Source organism: Moschus berezovskii, chromosome 20, assembly GCF_049115385.1.
Source record: "Moschus berezovskii isolate FMDL1 chromosome 20, NW_MosBer_1.0, whole genome shotgun sequence".
NCBI lineage: Eukaryota > Metazoa > Chordata > Mammalia > Artiodactyla > Moschidae > Moschus > Moschus berezovskii.
In genome coordinates, this window is record NC_142479.1 from 35,306,518 (window position 1) to 35,326,301 (window position 19,784).

Here is a 19,784-nt window from a genome sequence, read left to right on the forward strand (position 1 = left end):
AAGATCCCACAGGTCAAGGAGCTAACTTAGCCCATGGTCCACAACTACTGAGCCTATGCTCTAGAGCATGGGAGCCGAAATCACTGAGCCCACATGCCCTAGAGCCTGTGCTCCACAGCAAAAGAAGCCACCTCGATGAGAAGCCTGCGCACTGCAACTACAGAGTAGCCACCACTTTTGGCAACTAGAGAAAAGCCTGCACAGCAACAAAGACCCGGCAGAGCCGAAAATAAATAAATAATTACTTAATTAGAAATATGGCATTACAAAGCGGAAACAGCCAGGCTCAGGGATCAGGAAAAGTTTCCCTGGAAAAGGGAAGTGATATTTACTCTGAGAATTTATGGATGAGTCAGAGTGGGGCTGATTAAGAGAGACCAGCACTGCAGGCAAAGAGAATGTGTCATAGCCAAGGGCCAGAGAAAAGGCTGGGCCCTTCAAGGAAGAAGCCAGTACAGCCAAAGAACAAGAACAAAGTGGGGGGCGGGCGCAGCTGAGAGGCATAAAATAAGGTTAGAAGTAGCAGAGACCAATCTTGCAGGGCCCAGTAGACTATTTTAAGGATTTTGGACCTGATTCTAAGAGCAAACAGAAACAACTGAAGACTGTCAAAGAGGGAAGTGGCATGGTCAGAAATGTATACCTGGAAGCTCATTTGGGTTACTATTTAAAAAGAAAAGCCTAAGGAGGACCACGAATAAATGTGGGAAGACCATTAAGAACTTCTTTCAATAGTCTGTGGATTACTGAAATGATGATACCTTAGACTAGGATAGTGGTAGCAGAAATAGAGAAGAGTAGATGAATTAAAATTATGTTTAGGAGGTAGAGTAAATAGCCCTTGGTATTAACTGAAAAAAGGGTAAAGGATGCCAGCAAGAGCACTGCTCACATTCTAGGCTCCAGCCACAATGAATGACTTGCAGCTCCCTAAACCTTCATGTCTCAACAGTGGAAATGCCCTGACATCATCCTTCAGCAGCAAATTGCCTCCTCAGTCTACCCTTCCCTAACCATGCCCCTTAGGTGCCTTAATTCCTGTTCCCATAGCTTCTCATGCTTGCCTTTATCACAGCACACCACATTGTAACATAATCAAATATTTATGTTTCTATCTTCCCCACATGACAGAGTGCTCCTTAAGGCTAGAAATCATCTTTGGTTATTTTAATCTCTGCATCTCCAAAGCCTAATTACTCAAATGTCTGTGAATAAACTCTCACTTCTCAACCAATATATGTTCCTGTTCCGGGGAACAGAGAGCGCAAACTGAGTTCTTGGGGCCCGCTGTATGAAAGAAAAGGATATGGGAAGATGATCTGGGCCTGAGAAAACAGGCAAAAAAGGGAGTGTGGTTTCCTAGCTGGACAAACAGAGAGCTATGAAACTACAGGTTTCTTCCTCCTGTGCGGGTAGCATAGAACTAAGAGCCCACACCCAAAGATGTAACTTTAAAAGAAATTAAGGGCAATGATTACTCCAGGATGATGCAGAGGCTGAAAACATGCAAAGAGCTTCACCAATAGTTCAGAAAACAAATTATCACATTTTACTCTGCATATATATGTAATTGTTTGAAATTTTTACTAAAAATACATTAATATACTACTTGCATAATTTAAAATGTACTAAATATAATAAAATGTAATGGCTCCAACGTGCAGCTAAAAATGCCTTCTCTTAGATGCACATAGAATAAGAACACATGCCATATGATCCAGCAATCCCATTCTCAGGTACATATCCAGACAAACTCTAATTTGAAAAGATACATGCTACCCAATGTTCACAGCAGCCCTGTTTACAATAGCCAAGACATGGAAAAACCGAAAAGTCCACTGATAGATGAATGGATAAAGAAGATGCGACTGTGTGTGTGTGTGTGTGTGTGAGAATAGTACTCAGCCATAAAAAGGAATGAAATAATGCCATAGAAGCAACATGGATGGACCTAGAACTTATCATACTAAGTGAGGTAAGTCAGAAAGAGAAAGACAAATATCATATGATATCACTCACACGTGGAATTTAAAATATGACACAAATGAACTTAACTATGAAATAGAAACTCACAGACACAGAGAACAGAGTTGTGGTTGCCAAGGGAGGAAAGGGGCAAGGGAGGGATGGATTGAGAGTTTAGAAGTAGCAAATTCAAATGGTTGTAGAACGGACAAATAACAAGATCCAACTGTATAACACAGAGAACTATATTCAATATCCTGTAAGAAACCATCATGGAAAAGAATATGAAAAAGAATACATATATAAAACGTATAACCGAATCACTCTGCTGTACACCAGAAACAAACATGGCATTGTAAGTCAACTATACTACAATAAAAAATAATAATAATAAAAAAATAAAAATACAAACTTACAAACATATTACTTAAAAAATAAAACATCTAATGGAAGACAGAGATCTATAAAACATTAATTATAACTTTAATGAGGAATACTCCCTAAAAAATGCCATAAAATACTTTCTCAAATTGTCATTGTTGCTTTCATTTTAAAGACACACAGTGGAGCTAATCCCATAGAACAATTTGTCTCCTATTTAAGTAGACTTCCGGTCTGAGGTGGTAACAACCAAAAACTAGAAGAGGTAGCAGTGAGGGTTTCTGCCACAGTAGCAACCCCTCTGAAGCACCCTGATGTCCTGGGGCCCCATGCACACCATGGCACACAGGAAGTTGGCAGTTTCATTTATAAGCAATGACTCCTTCCCAAGTCATCCAGAAAAGAGCTGAAGACTAAAGACAGAGGAAGATAAATAGGAATTTTAAATTAAACCCTGAAGGACGAGTCCTCCTATTCCACCACCTTTGACTCATTCTTAGCAGACAACCAAGCCTCCAACTTCAGAGAGGAAACAGACAACATGAAAAGGCCATCCTTCACCTTCCTCCTACAATACTCACAATCTTACCTGTACCTCCAACTACCCATTCCTCTTTTCCCTCAAGCACAAGAAAGAGGGATCTCTCATCTTTTTTTTTCAGCTATCCCCCTCACCTGTGCTCTGAATCCTACTCCTTTCTCATCATTTGCAAGGACATTTCCCTGCCATCTATCTCCTTTCTTTCATAGGTCTTCAACCTATTTATCATTATGTCCCTTCCTTGAGTAGCTGAATCAACTCTCTCATGACTTCAGTATCATCTACAAGATGGCCTAGATCTTATAGGTCTGGCCTAGATCACTCTCGAGTTTCAGCTATTTGCTGGTCTCTAAGTATCTGCAAGTCAATGTCCTACAGACATTCCAACATGTCCAAAACTAAACTCATCATATTCTTCCTAAAACCAATTTCACCTTTATTCTCTGTCTCAGGGAACAGACCAGTTCACCCAGTTCTCAAGTCAGAAACCTAAGTGCTACTTTTCCCTCAGCTCTCATGCCCAATCAAGTCCTTTGGATTCAACTTCATTAACATACTCTGTTCACTCTTCCCCATCTCCAAAGCCATTTCCTGGTTCAGTTCCTTCTCACTTCTCATTTGGATTACTGTTGCATTCTCCTACTCCCCTTATTTCTAGTCTTACTCTTCTCCAAACTTTCCACAAAACATCCAGAGTTCTATTTCTAAAATGCACACCTGACATTTCCCTATTTAAAGCACTCAATGGCTCCCTATGACTTTCTAGGTAAAAAGTCAAACTACTTATTGTATGACTTTTCAAGACCTGGTCCCAGCTCATCTCACCATCCACTGTATAAATTTTGCTCTCAGGGCACGATAAACCCGCCATTTGCAATTTTCCAACTACTGTGCCCTCTCCCTAGTTTCAAAAATCCCACCCAGAATCCTAAAGCATCATACTGATGACTACGAACCCAGGGCAGCAAAAAACTTTTAATCCTAAATTCATCTTCACCTAGAAAAACTTTTACTAAATTCTATAGTGCCACACAGTGGTGAAAGAAGGAAGCGCATAATAAGATAAAGGAAATGCAGGTGGAGGACATGTAAGAGAACATCAGGGAGCCTGAAGTGGTCTGCTTCCCTGAGATGAATGGGAAATGTCTGTGCAGTGCTCCATGGCGGCATGTGCCAGGTTCTCACGCCTACTCAGCTAGTCGTGCTCATGACATCGCTCTCAGGAACTTACATCGCTGGGGCTCAGGCTGCCCAGCCCATTCTCCTGCTCAGAATCCTTCCCAGACTCGGTGCCCTGGGAGGACCGGGGATGGGATGGATGAATCCAGATCTCCAGGCGAGTGGTGTCATCTCCTACGTGCCGGAAAGTGGATTTCTTCCCTTTCCGCCACTGGTCAGGGCTCGGCTCCAACTCTTCGTGTTGCTTCTTTTCCATCTGTTCTGCCTATGTGACATACAAACATGTAAGCTCAGACTCTCCTGGTATTCAGCCAATAAAAAGAAGTGCTCATCTCAACTGAGCTTGTTCGCTAAGAACTGTAAAAAGTACAGACTTAGCCATAGTTCCAAAGTACAGAGTATCATCTGTTTTGTCTCATAAAAGTTACTTATTCTGTAAACCAGATGCTGTGGAACACGTACACCCAAGGGCCCTGGAGTGCTCTCCTAAAGATGAGTTTGGTTCTGCTCAGAGACTGACTCTATAGCACAGACCAATGGCACCCCCTGAGGACACTATTACACTATTAGTCATTTCCTAAAGGACACAGAGACAATAACAGAAATGCATTCTTTTAGGAAGAAATGATTTTGCCTGCATCCCTACTCACCTTCCGTTTGGTCTCTTCAAACAAGCTCATGAGACTCTCCTTGGCAGTCAGGATAGGGTTGCTGGCAGCTAAACTGCGCATATAATAAAAGACAGCATCCAGCTTCCTCCTCTGCAGAAAGAGGTCAGAGACACTGAGTCAACCAGTTTTCTTCCAGACTTCAGCCTGAGTCAGCCAACCCAGGAAACCCTACCATCCCTCCCAAGCTGTGAGGAATTCCAACAAGAAAATGAGCAAGCTATCCATAGAAGAAGCCATGGTGATGACAACAGAGCTCTCTTCTCACCCAGGACTATGTCTAACATGTAGAGCTACTCTTAAAGCCACACACTCAGAAGCGGGGGAAAAGAATAAAAAGCCTCACAAAATATGAAAGCAATTACATTTTCTCTTTAGAGAAAGAAAATGGTCTTTCTTATGGTCTTATTATTGTATTTAAATTATAAATAACAATGGCAATATCACTGATTAAGCGTAAATGTGAGGCAAATGATGAGCACTTCAGAAACACTATTTCCAAACCCAAGGAAACTGCCCCATAGACATTATTATCCCATTTTAACGATGAGGAGACAGGAGCTCAGGAAGATTATTATATAACTTGGCCAATAAGGTCTCAAAGCCAAAGCTCTGATAAGCCAGTATTTGAACCAAGGCCTCCCTGGCTCCTAAGTTCATGTCTGCACTACAAGGTACTGACTCTACTCAGAAAAGGAAACTATTACTCAATGCATTCAGCAAATAAACACTTCAAGTCCAATTTTACAACCAATCAATAAGGAAATCAAAGCGAGAGGGTTAAAAGGGAAGAAAATCAAAAGCCTATCTTTCTATCATATACGTCTTTACCCTTTCCCTGTCTCGAAATGTACCTAGACTACTACTTCCTTCTCTCCCCAGCACCTACTTACTCTTTAAAAGTCCCACCTTGCAATCATCTAATGTGGTTAAAGATACACATTCTAAGTTCAACTGCCTGAGTGTGAATTTGGTCCTGCCACTGATTAGGCATAAGCCTAAGAAAGTCAACCTAGAAAAATTTCCTTATCTGTAAAATGAAGATATTCACCAACATGTATGGCTCCTGAAAAGAATAAAATTCACATAATTATACATTTAATGGAATATCTGGTATATGGTTTTAGTCAAATGGAAGCTATCTTTAATGTTATTCTAATTATACCACTCCCTTGATTTTACAGTAATTGATTAGTCCCACAATGATTTTTTTTCATATTTTAACATCTCTGAAATCAAGATACAACTCACAATCACTATCTACCATCATCTTACTTTAGCTCACATTTTTCTTTCTTAGTGGCATAGAAAATGATATCTCCAACAATCAACTGCATCATATCCTATCAAATGCAATTTGTATTGTTGTCTGTACACACTTGTCTTCTCAATTTTTTTTTCAGGACAGAAACTATATCAAATTACCTAGCAAAACACTGCACAGCATGTTCTCAGCAAATACTTGGGATCCACTGAAGGAAAAGTTATAGAAAAGTTGAGAAAATGATGTTAAAAGGCAATTGGGTTAAGACAGAGAAAGAAAAAGAGGGACAGAGGAAAAGAACTTGCAAAGAGTACTAACTTAGGTCAGAGGTCCATGAAAAAAACACATAGCAATTTAATTAGTGTGGCAACAAACCACTGAGGGAAGACACAAGATTAATACTCAAAAATCAGTTGTATTTATATATATTAGTAATGAACAATCTGAAAAAGAAATTAGGAAATAATTCATAACAGCATCAAAAATAACAACATATCTAATTTATACCTTAGGAACAAATTTAACCAAGGAAATGCAAAACTTTTAAACTGAAAATGACAAAACATTTCTGAAAGAAATCAAAGAAGACCTAAATAAATGGAAAACATCCTGTGTTTTTACAACAAAAGACTTAGTACTGTAAGGATATAAACAGACCTCAAAGCACTCCAAAGATTCAATGCAATCCTTACCAAAATCACAGTGACTCTTTTGGCAGAAAAGAAAAAGCCGATCCTAAAATCTATACAGCACTCCAAAAAACCCCAGACAATCAAACAATGTTGAAAAAGAACAAAGTTGGAAGATTCACATACCCCAATCTAAAAACTTACCACAAAGCTACAGTAATTAAAACAACATAGTACTTGCACAAGAGAGAGAATTGAGAGTCCAGAAGTAAATTTATCATACATCAACTGACTTTTAAAAGTATGAAGACTATTTAATGGGGAAAGAATAATCTCAACAAATGATGCTAGGGCAATTAGATAGCCACATGCAAAAGAATAAATTAGACCCTTACTTCACACCATAAATTAACCAAAAATGGATCAATGACCTAAACAAAAGAATTAAAACTTAAAAAAAAAAAAAAGATTTCTGTATTTTCATCTAAATAAATAAGAAACCTTAACTTTTAATTTGGTTAAGTGTTTCTTAGCTATGACATCAAACCACAAGCAACGAAAGTAAAAATAGATAAACCACACTTTATCAAAATTAAAAACTTTGTTGAAAGGGTACTATCGAGAGAGTGAGAAGACAACCCATAAAATGGGAGAAAATATTTATAAATCACATATCTGATTAAGGTCAGACTATGTAAAGAACTGCTACATCTCAACAATAAAAGAGACAACTCAGTTTAAAAATATGCAAAGGATTTGAACAGACTTTTCTCCAAAGAAGATACACAGATGGCCAACAAGAACATAAAAAAACCAGTGCTCATTAGGGAAATGCAAGTCAAAACCACAATGCCATACAGCTTTGAAAGCAATTAGGTTGGCTACTATTTAAAAACACACACACACAACAACAGAAAATAGTGTGCTTTAGCATGGACGCAGATAAATTGGAATCCTTGTGGGACTGTAAAATGGTACAGCTGTCGATATGGTGATTCTTCAGAAAACTGACAATGCTATTGCCAGATTACCACATGATCCAACAACTCCACTTCTGAGTACATGCCCAAAAGAATCGAAAGCAGGGTCTTTAAGAGGTATTTGTACACTCCTATTCATAGTGGTATTATTCACAATGGTCAAAGGTAGACATGTCCATTGGGAAATGAAAAACAAAATATGGTATATACACAATTGAATATTACTCAGCCTTAAGGAGAAAACTGACATGAGCTGTAACGGATGAACCTTGAGGATTTAACGCTACGTGAAATAAGCCGGTCACAAAAAAACAGATACTTTTTGATTCCACGTATACTCAGTAACTAGAGCACACAAATTCAGAGACAGAAAGAAGAAAGGTGGTCACCAATGGCCAGAGGAGGGGAGAACAGAAAGCTGCTGTTTAGTGGGTAGAGAGTTTCAGTTCTGTAAGATGCAAAGAGTTCTGGAGACTAACTGCACAGCAACGTGACTGTACTCAACACTACTGAAACATCACGCTTTTAAAGATGGCAAATTTTGCTTTATGTGTGATACAGTTATAAAAATTTTTGTTCAGGTTTGACAGTAAACAAAACTCTGTAAAGCAATTATTCTTCAATTTAAAAATAAATAAGTTAAAAGAATTTTTCTTGATTTAAAAAATGGGTAAAGGACTTGAACAGACTAATAAGCATATGAAAAGATGCTAAATATAATTAAACATTAGGGAAATGCAAATCAAAAGTGAGCTGCCACTTCACACAAACTGATTCTAAAGTTTACATGAAAAGGCAAATAAAAAAACATTCAGGAGAGCCTACACAATAATGATACTACCTGACTTCCAGATTTGCTACAAAGCTAGCTATAGTAATCAATAGAGTGTGGTACCGGCCAGAGAATAAACAAGTAGATCAATGAAACAGAATAGAGAACCCAGAAACACACCTTCACAAATACAGTCAGTTGATTTCTGACAAAGGAGCAAAGGCAGTTTAAGGAGAAAGAAGAAAGGATAGTCTTTTCAGCAAATGGTGTTAAACACAACCGACACCCACATGCAAAACAATGAATCTATACAGACATTACACCTTTCACAAAAACTAACTCTAAATGGACTACAGACTTAAATGTAAAATGTAAAACTCTACAACTCCTAGGAGATAACAGAGAAGAAAGTCTAGGTAACACACGTTTAGCCATGCCTTCTCAAATACAACACTGAAAGCACAAGCCATAAAAAAAAAGTTGATAAAGTTCTTAGATTTCACTGATTTTAAAAACTTCCATTCTGTGAAAATCACTAAGAAAATAAAAACTACAGATTGAGAGAAAATATTTGTAAAACACATATCTATCTGATAAAGGACTGGTATCCAAAATATAGGAGCTCTAGAAACTCAACAATAGGGACTTCCCTGGTGGTCTAGTGGCTAAGACGCCATGCTTCCAATGCAGCGGAGCTTAGGTTCGATTCCTGGCCAGGGAACTAGATCCCACAGGCCACAGTTAAAATATCCTGAATCCCACAAGGAAGATTGAAGACTCCGCATGCCACAATTAAGACTCAGTGCAGCCAAATATTAAAAATAAATAAATAAGAAAACAATCCAATTTAAGAATGGGCAAAAGATCTAAACATCTCACCAAAAATACACAGAAAGCAAATAAGCATATGAAAAGATGCTGTACATCATCTGTCATCAGGAAATTGTAAGTTAAAATAAAGCCTAACACAAACAGGATTCTGCAAACCTATTAGAAAGAGGAAAATTCAGAACACTGACAAGACCAAATGCTTAAAAGGATACACAGCAATAGGTGGAATGCCAAATGGTACAGCCACTTTGGAAGACCGTTTGACAGATTCTTCCAAAACTATATATACCCTAACCACACAACCCAGCAACCACACTCCTAAGTAGCTATCCAAATGAGTTGAGAACTTATGTTCACAAAAAAACATGCACACAAATGTTTCTAGCGTTTGATAGTCAAAACCTGGAAATAACCAAGATGTCCTTCAATAGGGCAATGGATAAACTGTGGTACATCGATACACTGGAATACTACTCATCAATAAACAAAAAGAGCTATCAAGTCACAAAAATACTTCTAAGTGCTAAATGAAAGAAGCCAACACAAAAAGGCTACATATAGTATAGTTCCAACTATATGACATTCTGGAAAAGTCAAAACTAGAGAGACAGTAAAAATTATCAGTGATTGACAGAGGCTTCAAGGAGGGAAGAAGGATAAAGAGGTGAACGGCGGGGCGCAGGGTATTTATTTTAGGGCAGTGAAAACATTCTGTGATCCCGTAATGGTGGACACATTTCACTATACATTTGTTCAAACTCATAGTTTGTAAAATAATAAAAGTGAACCCAAGTGTAAGCTTCAGACTTTAGTATTAATAAATGTACCTGTACTGGCTCATTAACTATAACTAATGTACTATAGTAATGAAAGATGTTAATAATAGGGAAAACTGAGAGTTGAAGAAGTATACAGGAACTCTCTGTACTTTCTTTTCAATTTCTCTGTAAACCTAAAACTGACCAAAAAATTTTAAAAATATAGTAAAGAAGAAGAAAAAAAAGTCCCCAGGTAGGGAGGAGGGAACCACCATGAGATATCACTTCATACCCACTGCTGCTGCTGCTGCTAAGTCGCATCAGTCGTGTTCAACTCCATGCGACCCCACAGACGGCAGCCCACCAGGCGCCACCATCCCTGGGATTCTCCAGGCAAGAACACTGGAGTGGGTTGCCATTTCCTTCTCCAATGCATGAAAGGAAAAGTGAAAGTGAAGTCGCTCAGTTGTGTCCGACTCTTCGCGACCCCATGGACTGCAGCCCACCAGGCCCCTCCGTCCATGGGATTTTCCAGGTGAGAGCGCTGGAGTGGGGGGCCATTGCCTCCTCCGTCATGCCCACTAGGTTGGTCATATTCAAAGCAATGAAAAGCAATACATGTTAGCAAGAACATGAAGAAACTGGAACTCTCCTACACTGCTGGTAGAAATGTAAAATGCTGCAATCACTATAAAAAACAGCTTGGCAGATTCTCAAAAAGTGAAACATAGAATTACCATTTGACCCAGCAATCTCACTCCTAGGTACAGACCTAGGTTAATGGTTAATTTTCTTAGATGAATTTTATCACAATTTTTTTTTAAAGCCATTGAGGGGAAAAATTTGTTTATATTTTCTAGTTAACAAATAAGACTAAAGGGGAGAGAAAAAGCCACAAAGAGGGGCGAAAAAAATCTCAACACATATCAAAAAGAGAATAGGACAGAGGCAGAAAGCAAAGAGAGAGAAATTCACAGATTCCACAAGAAGTGTATCCTTAGACCACATTCCTTATTAACAATGTCAATCCATAATTAAAGTGTTAGGAATTTTTTTTTTTAATGTTTGTGGAATAAAGGATAAAAATATCAATTCAAACACTGTTTATGTGGGCAATGAATTTTACAGCATTAAGAAAACTCTCCCTGCCAATGAACACGTTAACTGCTCCTTATATTTAAACCTTTGGTACCTACAATTGGCCCCTTCCCCTTGAAGTGAGTTTCCTTACTAGTGGCTCTGTCAGATCCCAAAGCTCACTGTGAGAGCCACATTTAGAGGAGTTCAGCAAGATCAGAGAGGGACAATTTGGCATTTACTGTGTTTCTGCTAAAAAGACTCCTAAGGTGAAAAGCTCAGATGAACAAGGGAATGATCTGGGGAAAGGAAGGAAGGATGTACTTAGGGCTAGTTAAGGACTTTAAAGGGGAGACATACAGGGAGCCTTCCTTTCCTTCTAGAGATGAATAACCTAGTTCAACCTAGGGAAGGGAAACAAGACAAGATTCAGAGCAGAAACCTTAGTCAAAAACAAAGACTAATGTTTGGCTGCCGCATAAGCATTCCCTCGGGAACTTCAGTATAGTGAAAGTGGATTCAACTGAAGTGAAAAGTCCCTCACAACTTACCTCTGAAAGCAACAGTTAACAAAAGGAGTTTGAGGATGGCAGACAGAAAGGGGTATACTTTGGGTTGGGTGTTCAGATGAGTTCTAGTTCAAGGAGCTGATGCTATCAAAATCCATATATCTTACATATTGCCTGCAAAATACTTCTCCATCCAAAATTTCTTACCGTATACACAGCCAGCAGAGCCAACTGGTTATAAGGGCGTCCATTCTTTGGAGCAATATGCTGGGCCTTCAGGTACCAACTAGAACAGAAAAACAATTTTTTAAAAATGTTTCTGTATTAACACTTTCTCAATTTATCACCTGATAGCCCTTACTACTTAAGCTGTAACCCTTGAGTGGTAAAGCATGAGGCCTATGGGAGCACCTGTAGGACATATATATAGGATGCAGCTCAGGTGGCCCACTGCTCTTAACAGGGCCTAGGTTAAAGCCACACGGGGAAGAGGAGTAATGAACAAGAGGCAACAGTACCTGCGTGCCTTCCCATAATTTGCCGTGTCGTTGGCTTGCTCCCGATACCTGGCAATATCTCCTTGGCAAATCATACATCGCTGGGCACTGATCAAGGCGTATTTTACCTTCAGGAGAAACAACCAGTTAGCAGCATCTACCCAAGAAACTCTAACTTCAACCCCAAAGGACAGGGCGAGGGTCAAAATCACAGAGCAACATTACTAAGAGACCAGCAATCCTCAATAAAGTCCAGTCAAATGGAAAAAACATTCTGCCTGTCTTTGTTGTAGCTGTGGCTGCTGCTGCTGCTTAGTCGCTTCAGTCGTGTCCGACTCTGTGCGACCCCATAGATGGCAGCCCACCAGGCTCCCCCGTCCCTGGGATTCTCCAGGCGAGAACACTGGAGTGGGTTGCCATTTCCTTCTCCAATGCATAAAAGTGAAAATGAAGTCGCTCAGTCGTGTCCGACTCCCGGCGACCCCATGGACTGCAGCCCACCAGGCTCCTCCGTCCATGGGACTCTCCAGGCAAGAGCACTGGAGTGGGTTGCCACTGCCCTCTCCCTGTAGTAGCTGGGTAACCTCAACTAAGTCTCTGGGACTCAGCTTCTCCATCGGAATATAAAAATAGCCTATCTCACAGGGAAACTGGAGGGAAAATGTGTAAGAATACTTTATGAATTATAAAGTGATATACAGGGATTTCCATGGCAGTCCAGTGCTTAAGACTGAGCACGTTCACTGCTGTGGGCCTGGGTATGATCCCTGGCTGGGGAACTATGATTCCACAAGCCACGCACAGTGATACACAAATAGAGTGTTAAAACTGTTGCTTGTTCTTTCCTTCCCATCCTTCCATCATCTTTCTCTCCTTAAACTATTAATACCAATGTATTGTGTTACTGCACTCCATCTCCTTTGCAGGACAATAATAATTCCCTAAAACAGTAAGTTACCCTTTACCACCCACAACATCCAGGACTGGGTAATACTACATGTATGTTTTCTCACTGATGGGCTTGGCATGCACCCCTCAATGAGAAGACAAAAGTAAAACTTTAACTACCCTAAGACATGAGCTCAACCAAAAAACCTTCTTAAGGAACATCACTTCATAACATGTATATGCTGTTAATAACTACTGTTAAGAGCTTCCCTGGTGGCTCAGCAGTAAAGAATCAGCCTGCCAATGCAGGAGATGTGGGGCTTGATCCCTGGGTTGCGAAGATCCCTTGGAGAAGGGAATGGCTACCCACTCGAGCATCCTTCCCTGGAGAATTCCATGGACACAGGAGCCTGGTGGGCTACAGTTCATGGGGTCGCAAAGAGTCGGACAAGACTGAGCGACTAACACTTCACCTGGCTAACATCTTGGGTCTTCAGCCTTAGCTTAACCATGACTTCCTCAGGCCTCTATGATCCGCTAGGCCCCTTTACACCTATACCACACCCCCACAATACCCTTTGCGGAAGTCACTACACCTGCAGTTACTAATCCAACACCTGTACTCATCCCTAATCAAACTAAACTCTTGAGAGCTGGGACCACAGCGTTCTTGTTCCAGGCTGAATTACATGTGCCTAGAATGGCACCTGGTGCGTAGGAGGGACTCAACAAGTACTTGTTGATTAGTAATACAGCTTCTGCATGGCAACTGATCAGAAGGAGCAGAATGGCAAGAGGAAGCCTCCATAAATCACACTCGTTTCTCTAATGAATTGACCTCTTACTCTCCCTTGGCCCTTTCCTCTCAACATATAATTACGCTACAGTCTTCCCAAGCTTAAAAACAAACTTCTCTTGGCACTATGTCTTTTAACTACTAACTTCCCCTCCCTCCTTGCCTTCACAGCCTTCTAACAAGAACAGCCTAGGCTACCCTCTCATTATACCTGCTACCCTGCTTCTCATTCACTTCGATCTGGTTTCTATCCTCTCCACGTAACATAACTCATAAGGTCACCCAACCCAACCGACACCGTTCAGCAATCGTAACATGTGAGGGTTTTTAAAGCATTTGACCATTTTACCCACCACCACCCTAAAATCTGACTCCCTGCTCTCAGGCCGGCTCTCCTAGTTTCCCAACTTCTGCTTCAACTATCACCTATACATTGACAACTTCTGAATCTCTATCACCACTCCAGCTCTTTCTCCTGAGCTCCAGACAGACCAAAACATTCATTTGTTCATTTCCAGCTCCTCTACTCAAGCTGATTCAAAACAGAACTAACCTCCTCCTTCCCAGCCTCTCTGCTGCTGCTGCGTCACTTCAGTCGTGTCCGACTCTGTGTGACCCCATAGACGGAAGCCCACCAGGCTCCCCCGTCCCTGGGATTCTCCAGGCAAGAACACTGGAGTGGGTTGCCATTTCCTTCTCCAATGTGTGAAAGTGAAAAGTGAAAGTAAAGTCGCTCAGTCGTGTCCGACCCCTAGCGACCCCATGGACTGCAGCCTAGCAGGCTCCTCCATCCATGGGACTTTCTAGGCAAGAGTACTGGAGTGGCTTGCCATTGCCTTCTCCGCCCAGCCGCTCTTCTGGGGCACAAAATGTGGGGAGGATCTGGACTCCTCCTCACGCCTCCAATCTCGACATTCACACTGAACCAGCCGGCAATTCAGTGCTGCTCCCTACAGCTTTCCACTCTGTCCTCCTCACGCCTCCAATCTCGACATTCACACTGAACCAGCCAGCAATTCAGTGCTGCTCCCTACAGCTTTCCACTCTGTCTCCTCTTCACCTCCACTTCCTCCACCTCAGTTCACGCCCACACCCAACTCTCCTACCTCCACTCTTGCCCAGACTAATCTAATTGCTGAGTGAGTCCCAAGAACATATCTACGCTGTCCATTTGCTGAAAATCAATCAATAGCTCCTCACTCCTTTCAGGACAAAAATCCAAAAGTTTCAGCATGACACATAAGAGTTTATGATCCATCCCTTCCTACTTCATTAACTTTACCTCCTCCAACAGCCCAATCCACATTGCAGACATCAGCATGCTGACTTCTACTTTCCCAACAAGGTGTGGTCCTCTCACGGTGCCCTGTTATCTAAACTGCCCCTTCCACTCCCAGCCATGTTTCAAAACTCAACCTGACAGTCACAAAGAAACCTTCTTGGACCTGCCATCAGTCTACGGCAGATCCAATGCCCCTACACTCCATACACGCCACTACTACAGTATTTATGACATTACATTATAACTGTTGCTTTAACTCATCTGTTCCCCTACAGGGCTGTATCTTTCATTCTTGTATCCTCAACACCCAGCACAGTGCCAAGCACGTTAACTAACACTAAATAAATGCTTACTAAGTGAATGAATAAATTTAAGATAAAGAAGCTGGCTTACTGTCTTTCGTAATGGCTTGCTGCGAATGGCAAGACCGTCCATGTAGTCCTCCAGTTTGAACTTATAAGTGACCTGCAGCTTCTGAAGCAAACTATCAAAGAAGTCACTACCCTATAAAGAGAAAAAATAAGAATCAGTCAAATCAGCCTGTTCTGATTCATTCTACCCAGACACTGGGGCAAGTAATCCTTTCACAGTTCTGCTATTGTTCAGTCAGCAGATGTTAAGGGAGGTATGTGCAGACAAATTGATAGCATAAGCCTTTCTGTGGTTTTAAAGATAGGAAAACATACACAGGGACTTGCCTGGCAGTCCAGTGGTTAAGACTGAGCTTCCACTGCAGGGGGCATGGGTTTGATCCCTGGTCAGGGAACTAAGATCCCACACACTGCAAGGTGCAGTCAAAAACACACACACACATGCACACACACTCCAGGTAAGACATTCAGAAAGATTCCAAGCTCAAAGTAAACTCCACCTGTCAGTTAAGTTACAGTGTCAAGGAAGCAACAGAGGTAGGGTAGGCCTAAACTCAAGAATAGAGCATAAAGTTTGTCGTCAGTGTTCTATTATAAAACAGTATTTTGGGTGGTAAAAACTCATCACATCTAAAGGACGCTGAAGCCTTTATCCTGAGGGCATAAAGATGATGGTTTACCTCATCCAAGAGCTCCAAAAGTCTGTTCCGAATCTGTTCTGGGTTCTCAACATTCGGATCCTTGAGAAGCTGCCTGAACTTCTCAATCACCTGATAGAAAGCATTCTTCCACAGGATCTGATCCACATTCTGATTATCAGAGAACTCAATATCTAATAGAATACAGCGCTCATATAGCTGCAGCAGTTCAGCTCTGGAATAAAATACATGCAACTTCTAGCTCCAAATACACCACAGGAAAGGCTAGACCCAAGACCTGAGGTTCCTGCGAATCATACACCTTCCTTGGCAGGAAATCCAAAATGCCACCAGGTATAGCTCTCACTCTAGCTTCCATTCTGCATGGCAGAATGTCATACTAAAGACAAGTTAGGTCTAGGAAAGTAGTTCTTCCCCATATACCTCTACCTGAATTTAATAGCCAAAGTAACAGGGTACATGCTGTTTATTTCTTGGCACTTTAGAAAGTCTTTCCTTTTCCATATCCAGAGTCCATGCTCTCTTAAAAGATTTTTTTTCTTCTTAAAAAGTGGGAAGCACAATCATTTCTAGGATTAAAACAAATTTTTTCTGCTCCGTTCTTTTTCTAACTTCCCTTCCCTTACAAAAATTAATGTGAAAGGGAGGTAACACCCAGGAGTTTACCTGAAAGGCTTCTCCCTTCCTCAGCTTTGGGGCCCTGTACACCTCCAGCTTATTCCCACTCCCCTTCAGCCAGGATGGGACCTCCCCCCCAATACCTGAGCTGAGCCATCTTCTCCAGGCCCTCAGGACTGATGCGGTCCCTGGAGAGCAGGTTGCTGAGTTGCAGTTCTTGGTTGTCAGCCACCCGGAGGAGCCGGTGCAATTCCTGCTGCTGCATGCTCCTCATGTGCTGTTCCACCTCCTCAGGACTCATGGTGCTGGCAGGGAGAGGGCTACACACGTACTGTCCTGATGGAGCTGGGTAGCCCGGGTAGTAAGGCGCTGGGTACACACCGTTTGTAGGGCCCACTGGGTACTGCAGAGGGCTATAGCCTGTGTAAGGATACTGGGAGGCAGGGCCTGGTGCCCGCGGGTAGTAATAGGGGTTGTCGGAGTTCTGAAACTTATAGTAAGAGGCTTGGGCCTGGCGTGAGTCACCCCAAGAGGTAGGGCTGACTTCATCATCAGTGTCCAAGAAATGTAGCTGCGGCGTCTGGCTCTTTAGAGCGGGTTTCTGTTCAGGATTGTTTGGGTCCCACAGTCGTCGAGTGGTGCCTCCTCGGCCCCAACTCCGAGATCCCTTGCTACCAGTTCCAAATAAAAGCCGAGGTCCCAAAGGCGTCGACTCTGGAGAACCAGCTGAACTGACTGAAAGAGTGGTGTGGGCAGGGAGAATGAGAATGCCCCGGCCGCGACCCCGAAGCTCCTGTCTCAAGTTTCTGGACTCTGGCTTCTCAGAGCCTTTGCCCCCACCGCTCAAGCCTTTGTCTGGCTTTAACCTATCCACCTCTTCCCTGGCCGACCTCACCACTGGGGAATCTTTGTTCATGGTTTCTGCATCGAAAGTGACTCGAAGAGTGCCTCGATTTTCTTTACCATTGCTTTTCGGCTCTCCCTCCCCTCGGCCAGACCAGCTTCTTTCTGAATGTTTCTTCCTCTCTGAGCCCCTCCGTGGTCCATCAGGCTCCTCAATTCTGTCCTCATCCAAGGAGTCAGTCGAGGACACAGACACCTGCTTCTTCAGTCGGGGCCTCTCCTTGGTCCGATCCTGGCGGCGGCGGCGACTTCCACTGTCAGTCAGGCCAGCCCCCTCGGCGCTGTTGTTGCTCCCGGCCGAGCTGGTGCTGCAAGTGCGGTAGCGGTTCCTGCGTTTGTCTGAGCGGGAGTAGCGCTTGGCAGAACCCGACTTCCCCTGAGCCGAGTCTTCGTTCACCTTCTTCACCCCCTCCCCCTTTTCCATCCTCTTTCCTTTTTCTCCCTTTGCGGCCCTTACTCTGTCATCACTCAGGCTCTTCTCGGCCTCCTCTCTGTCCAGCTTGTTCGCCACCTCCTCTTTCACATTTCCCCTACACGCATCTTCCTCTACCCTCAGTTGCTCTACCTGGTTGAGGATTTCTTCCTCTTCCACCCGGCTGGTGGCTTCTTTGGTAACAGTCTGCAAACGCCTTCCAGGCTGATAGATCTGCATGTCTGGTTTCTTTGTCCTCTTAATAATTCTTAGGCTTCGGTCCTCTTGCCCAGCAGTCCCAGAAAAGGACTCCTGCGCCTGAATATTTTCTGAGTCCACAGGACCATTTTGCTGTGGGTTATCTTTGCAGACATCTTCAATGAGCTGGGCACAATTTCCAACAGCAGAAGACTCTCTGTCATTAACAACTTCATTCTTCAATTCGTCACTCCCAGAGGGTTCCTTGATTTTAGGTCTGTTTCTTAGTCGGGAAAGACCAGGCTTATAGATTTCCAGATCTGGGCGCCTGTTATCTTTTCGCTGCCTGGGCTCCTTCATGTTTTCTGCCATGTTGGAGAGAGTGTTGGGGAGGAAAAGGTGGAAGAATAAAGGGGAAGAAGAGGAAAAAAACTGTCATTAAAAGTAAAGCAAGAATTACACATCCAAGTGCTCATATCGATGGACAAGGAAGCAACTTTCTGCAGAAATGGAAATTCTACTAGGTTTAAGATATTTATTCAGCATCTGGCAAAACTGAAAACTTAACTATATTGGAGCTACGTACACTTGAGTTAGGTAAACAAGGGGAAAAAGAATCATATTCTTTTGATTTTTACCCAAATCATACTCGGATCCACAAGACCCTAAACTACCTCATCACTGTCAGAATAAAAGATCTCTGACCAGTTCTGCACTGGACTTTTTTTCTGCTATAGAGCTCTCAGCTCCATCATGGTCTCTTCGGCCTCTAACATTTTTTATGGGGTGGTTGAGTCCTTTTAACATACTAATGGGGGAAGAGGAAGAAAATGAGGGGTATGCATATAACAATCCACAGTTCTGGATACCTCTGGAGAAAAAGTTTGCAACTCCAGTCACTGAACTTGGCCAGGACAATTCTCTTCTTGAGGCTTTCAACCACCCAATCACATACCTCTGGTTGAACCAAACAGGAAGCAGTTCCTTTCACATTCTTCATCTCCACTCATGCTCACTAACTCTCTAACAGCAGCCAGTAGAGTCATTTCAAGGAAACACTACTCAGACTATCATCATTAGAATACTGAGACTAACTGCTACTATGATGATGGAATATGAGAAGGAAAAAGTTCCATAAGGAAGCTTTCCCTGGAGGATGATGGAAGTATTGTGACATGCTCTCAAAACACCAAGGACTGGGGCACTCAAGAAGAAGAAAACTGGACTTCAGAAACCACTCTCCAGGCTGCAGGAACTTGCAGAATGACAGATAAGCAAGTATCAATTTTCTGATCGGTTAACCTTTAGCTGTTAAGGGGAGAGTCAACTGTAAATAGCCACTAAACTGTTCAGTGGGAGAAGAAACAGGACTTAGTGAGATCACAGAGTACTCAAAATGGAATACTATAGAAAATTCTAGTATTGTTCTGTTAACACCAGTGCAAACAAGCTCGTAACAGGGGTCACATGCTCCAGTATTTACACCCATGGGTGTAACAAAATTGAAAAAAAAAAAACACACCCAAACCCTTAAGATACCACTTCAGTATTTTCCAAAGTTTAAAAGACTGCTTCATTCACTCTGAATAAAGGTAAAGCAGTTTAA

The 19,784-nt window shown here is 42.1% G+C and overlaps 1 protein-coding gene across 4 annotated transcripts in view; it reads right to left on the bottom strand.

Annotated features, from left to right (window-relative positions):
* Positions 1 to 19,784, bottom strand: part of SMG6 (SMG6 nonsense mediated mRNA decay factor) — a 200,047-nt gene that overhangs the window by 179,158 nt on the left and 1,105 nt on the right. For all 4 annotated transcript variants that reach the window (XM_055403438.2, XM_055403453.2, XM_055403447.2 and 1 more), the window contains exons 2-8: positions 16,809 to 18,543; positions 16,069 to 16,261; positions 15,411 to 15,521; positions 12,073 to 12,179; positions 11,762 to 11,840; positions 4,717 to 4,827; positions 4,119 to 4,331 (exon numbers count right to left, since the gene is read on the bottom strand). In XM_055403438.2, coding sequence (XP_055259413.2) covers positions 4,119 to 4,331; positions 4,717 to 4,827; positions 11,762 to 11,840; positions 12,073 to 12,179; positions 15,411 to 15,521; positions 16,069 to 16,261; positions 16,809 to 18,543 — 2,549 coding nt within the window. The remainder of the gene's footprint in view (positions 1 to 4,118; positions 4,332 to 4,716; positions 4,828 to 11,761; positions 11,841 to 12,072; positions 12,180 to 15,410; positions 15,522 to 16,068; positions 16,262 to 16,808; positions 18,544 to 19,784) is intronic.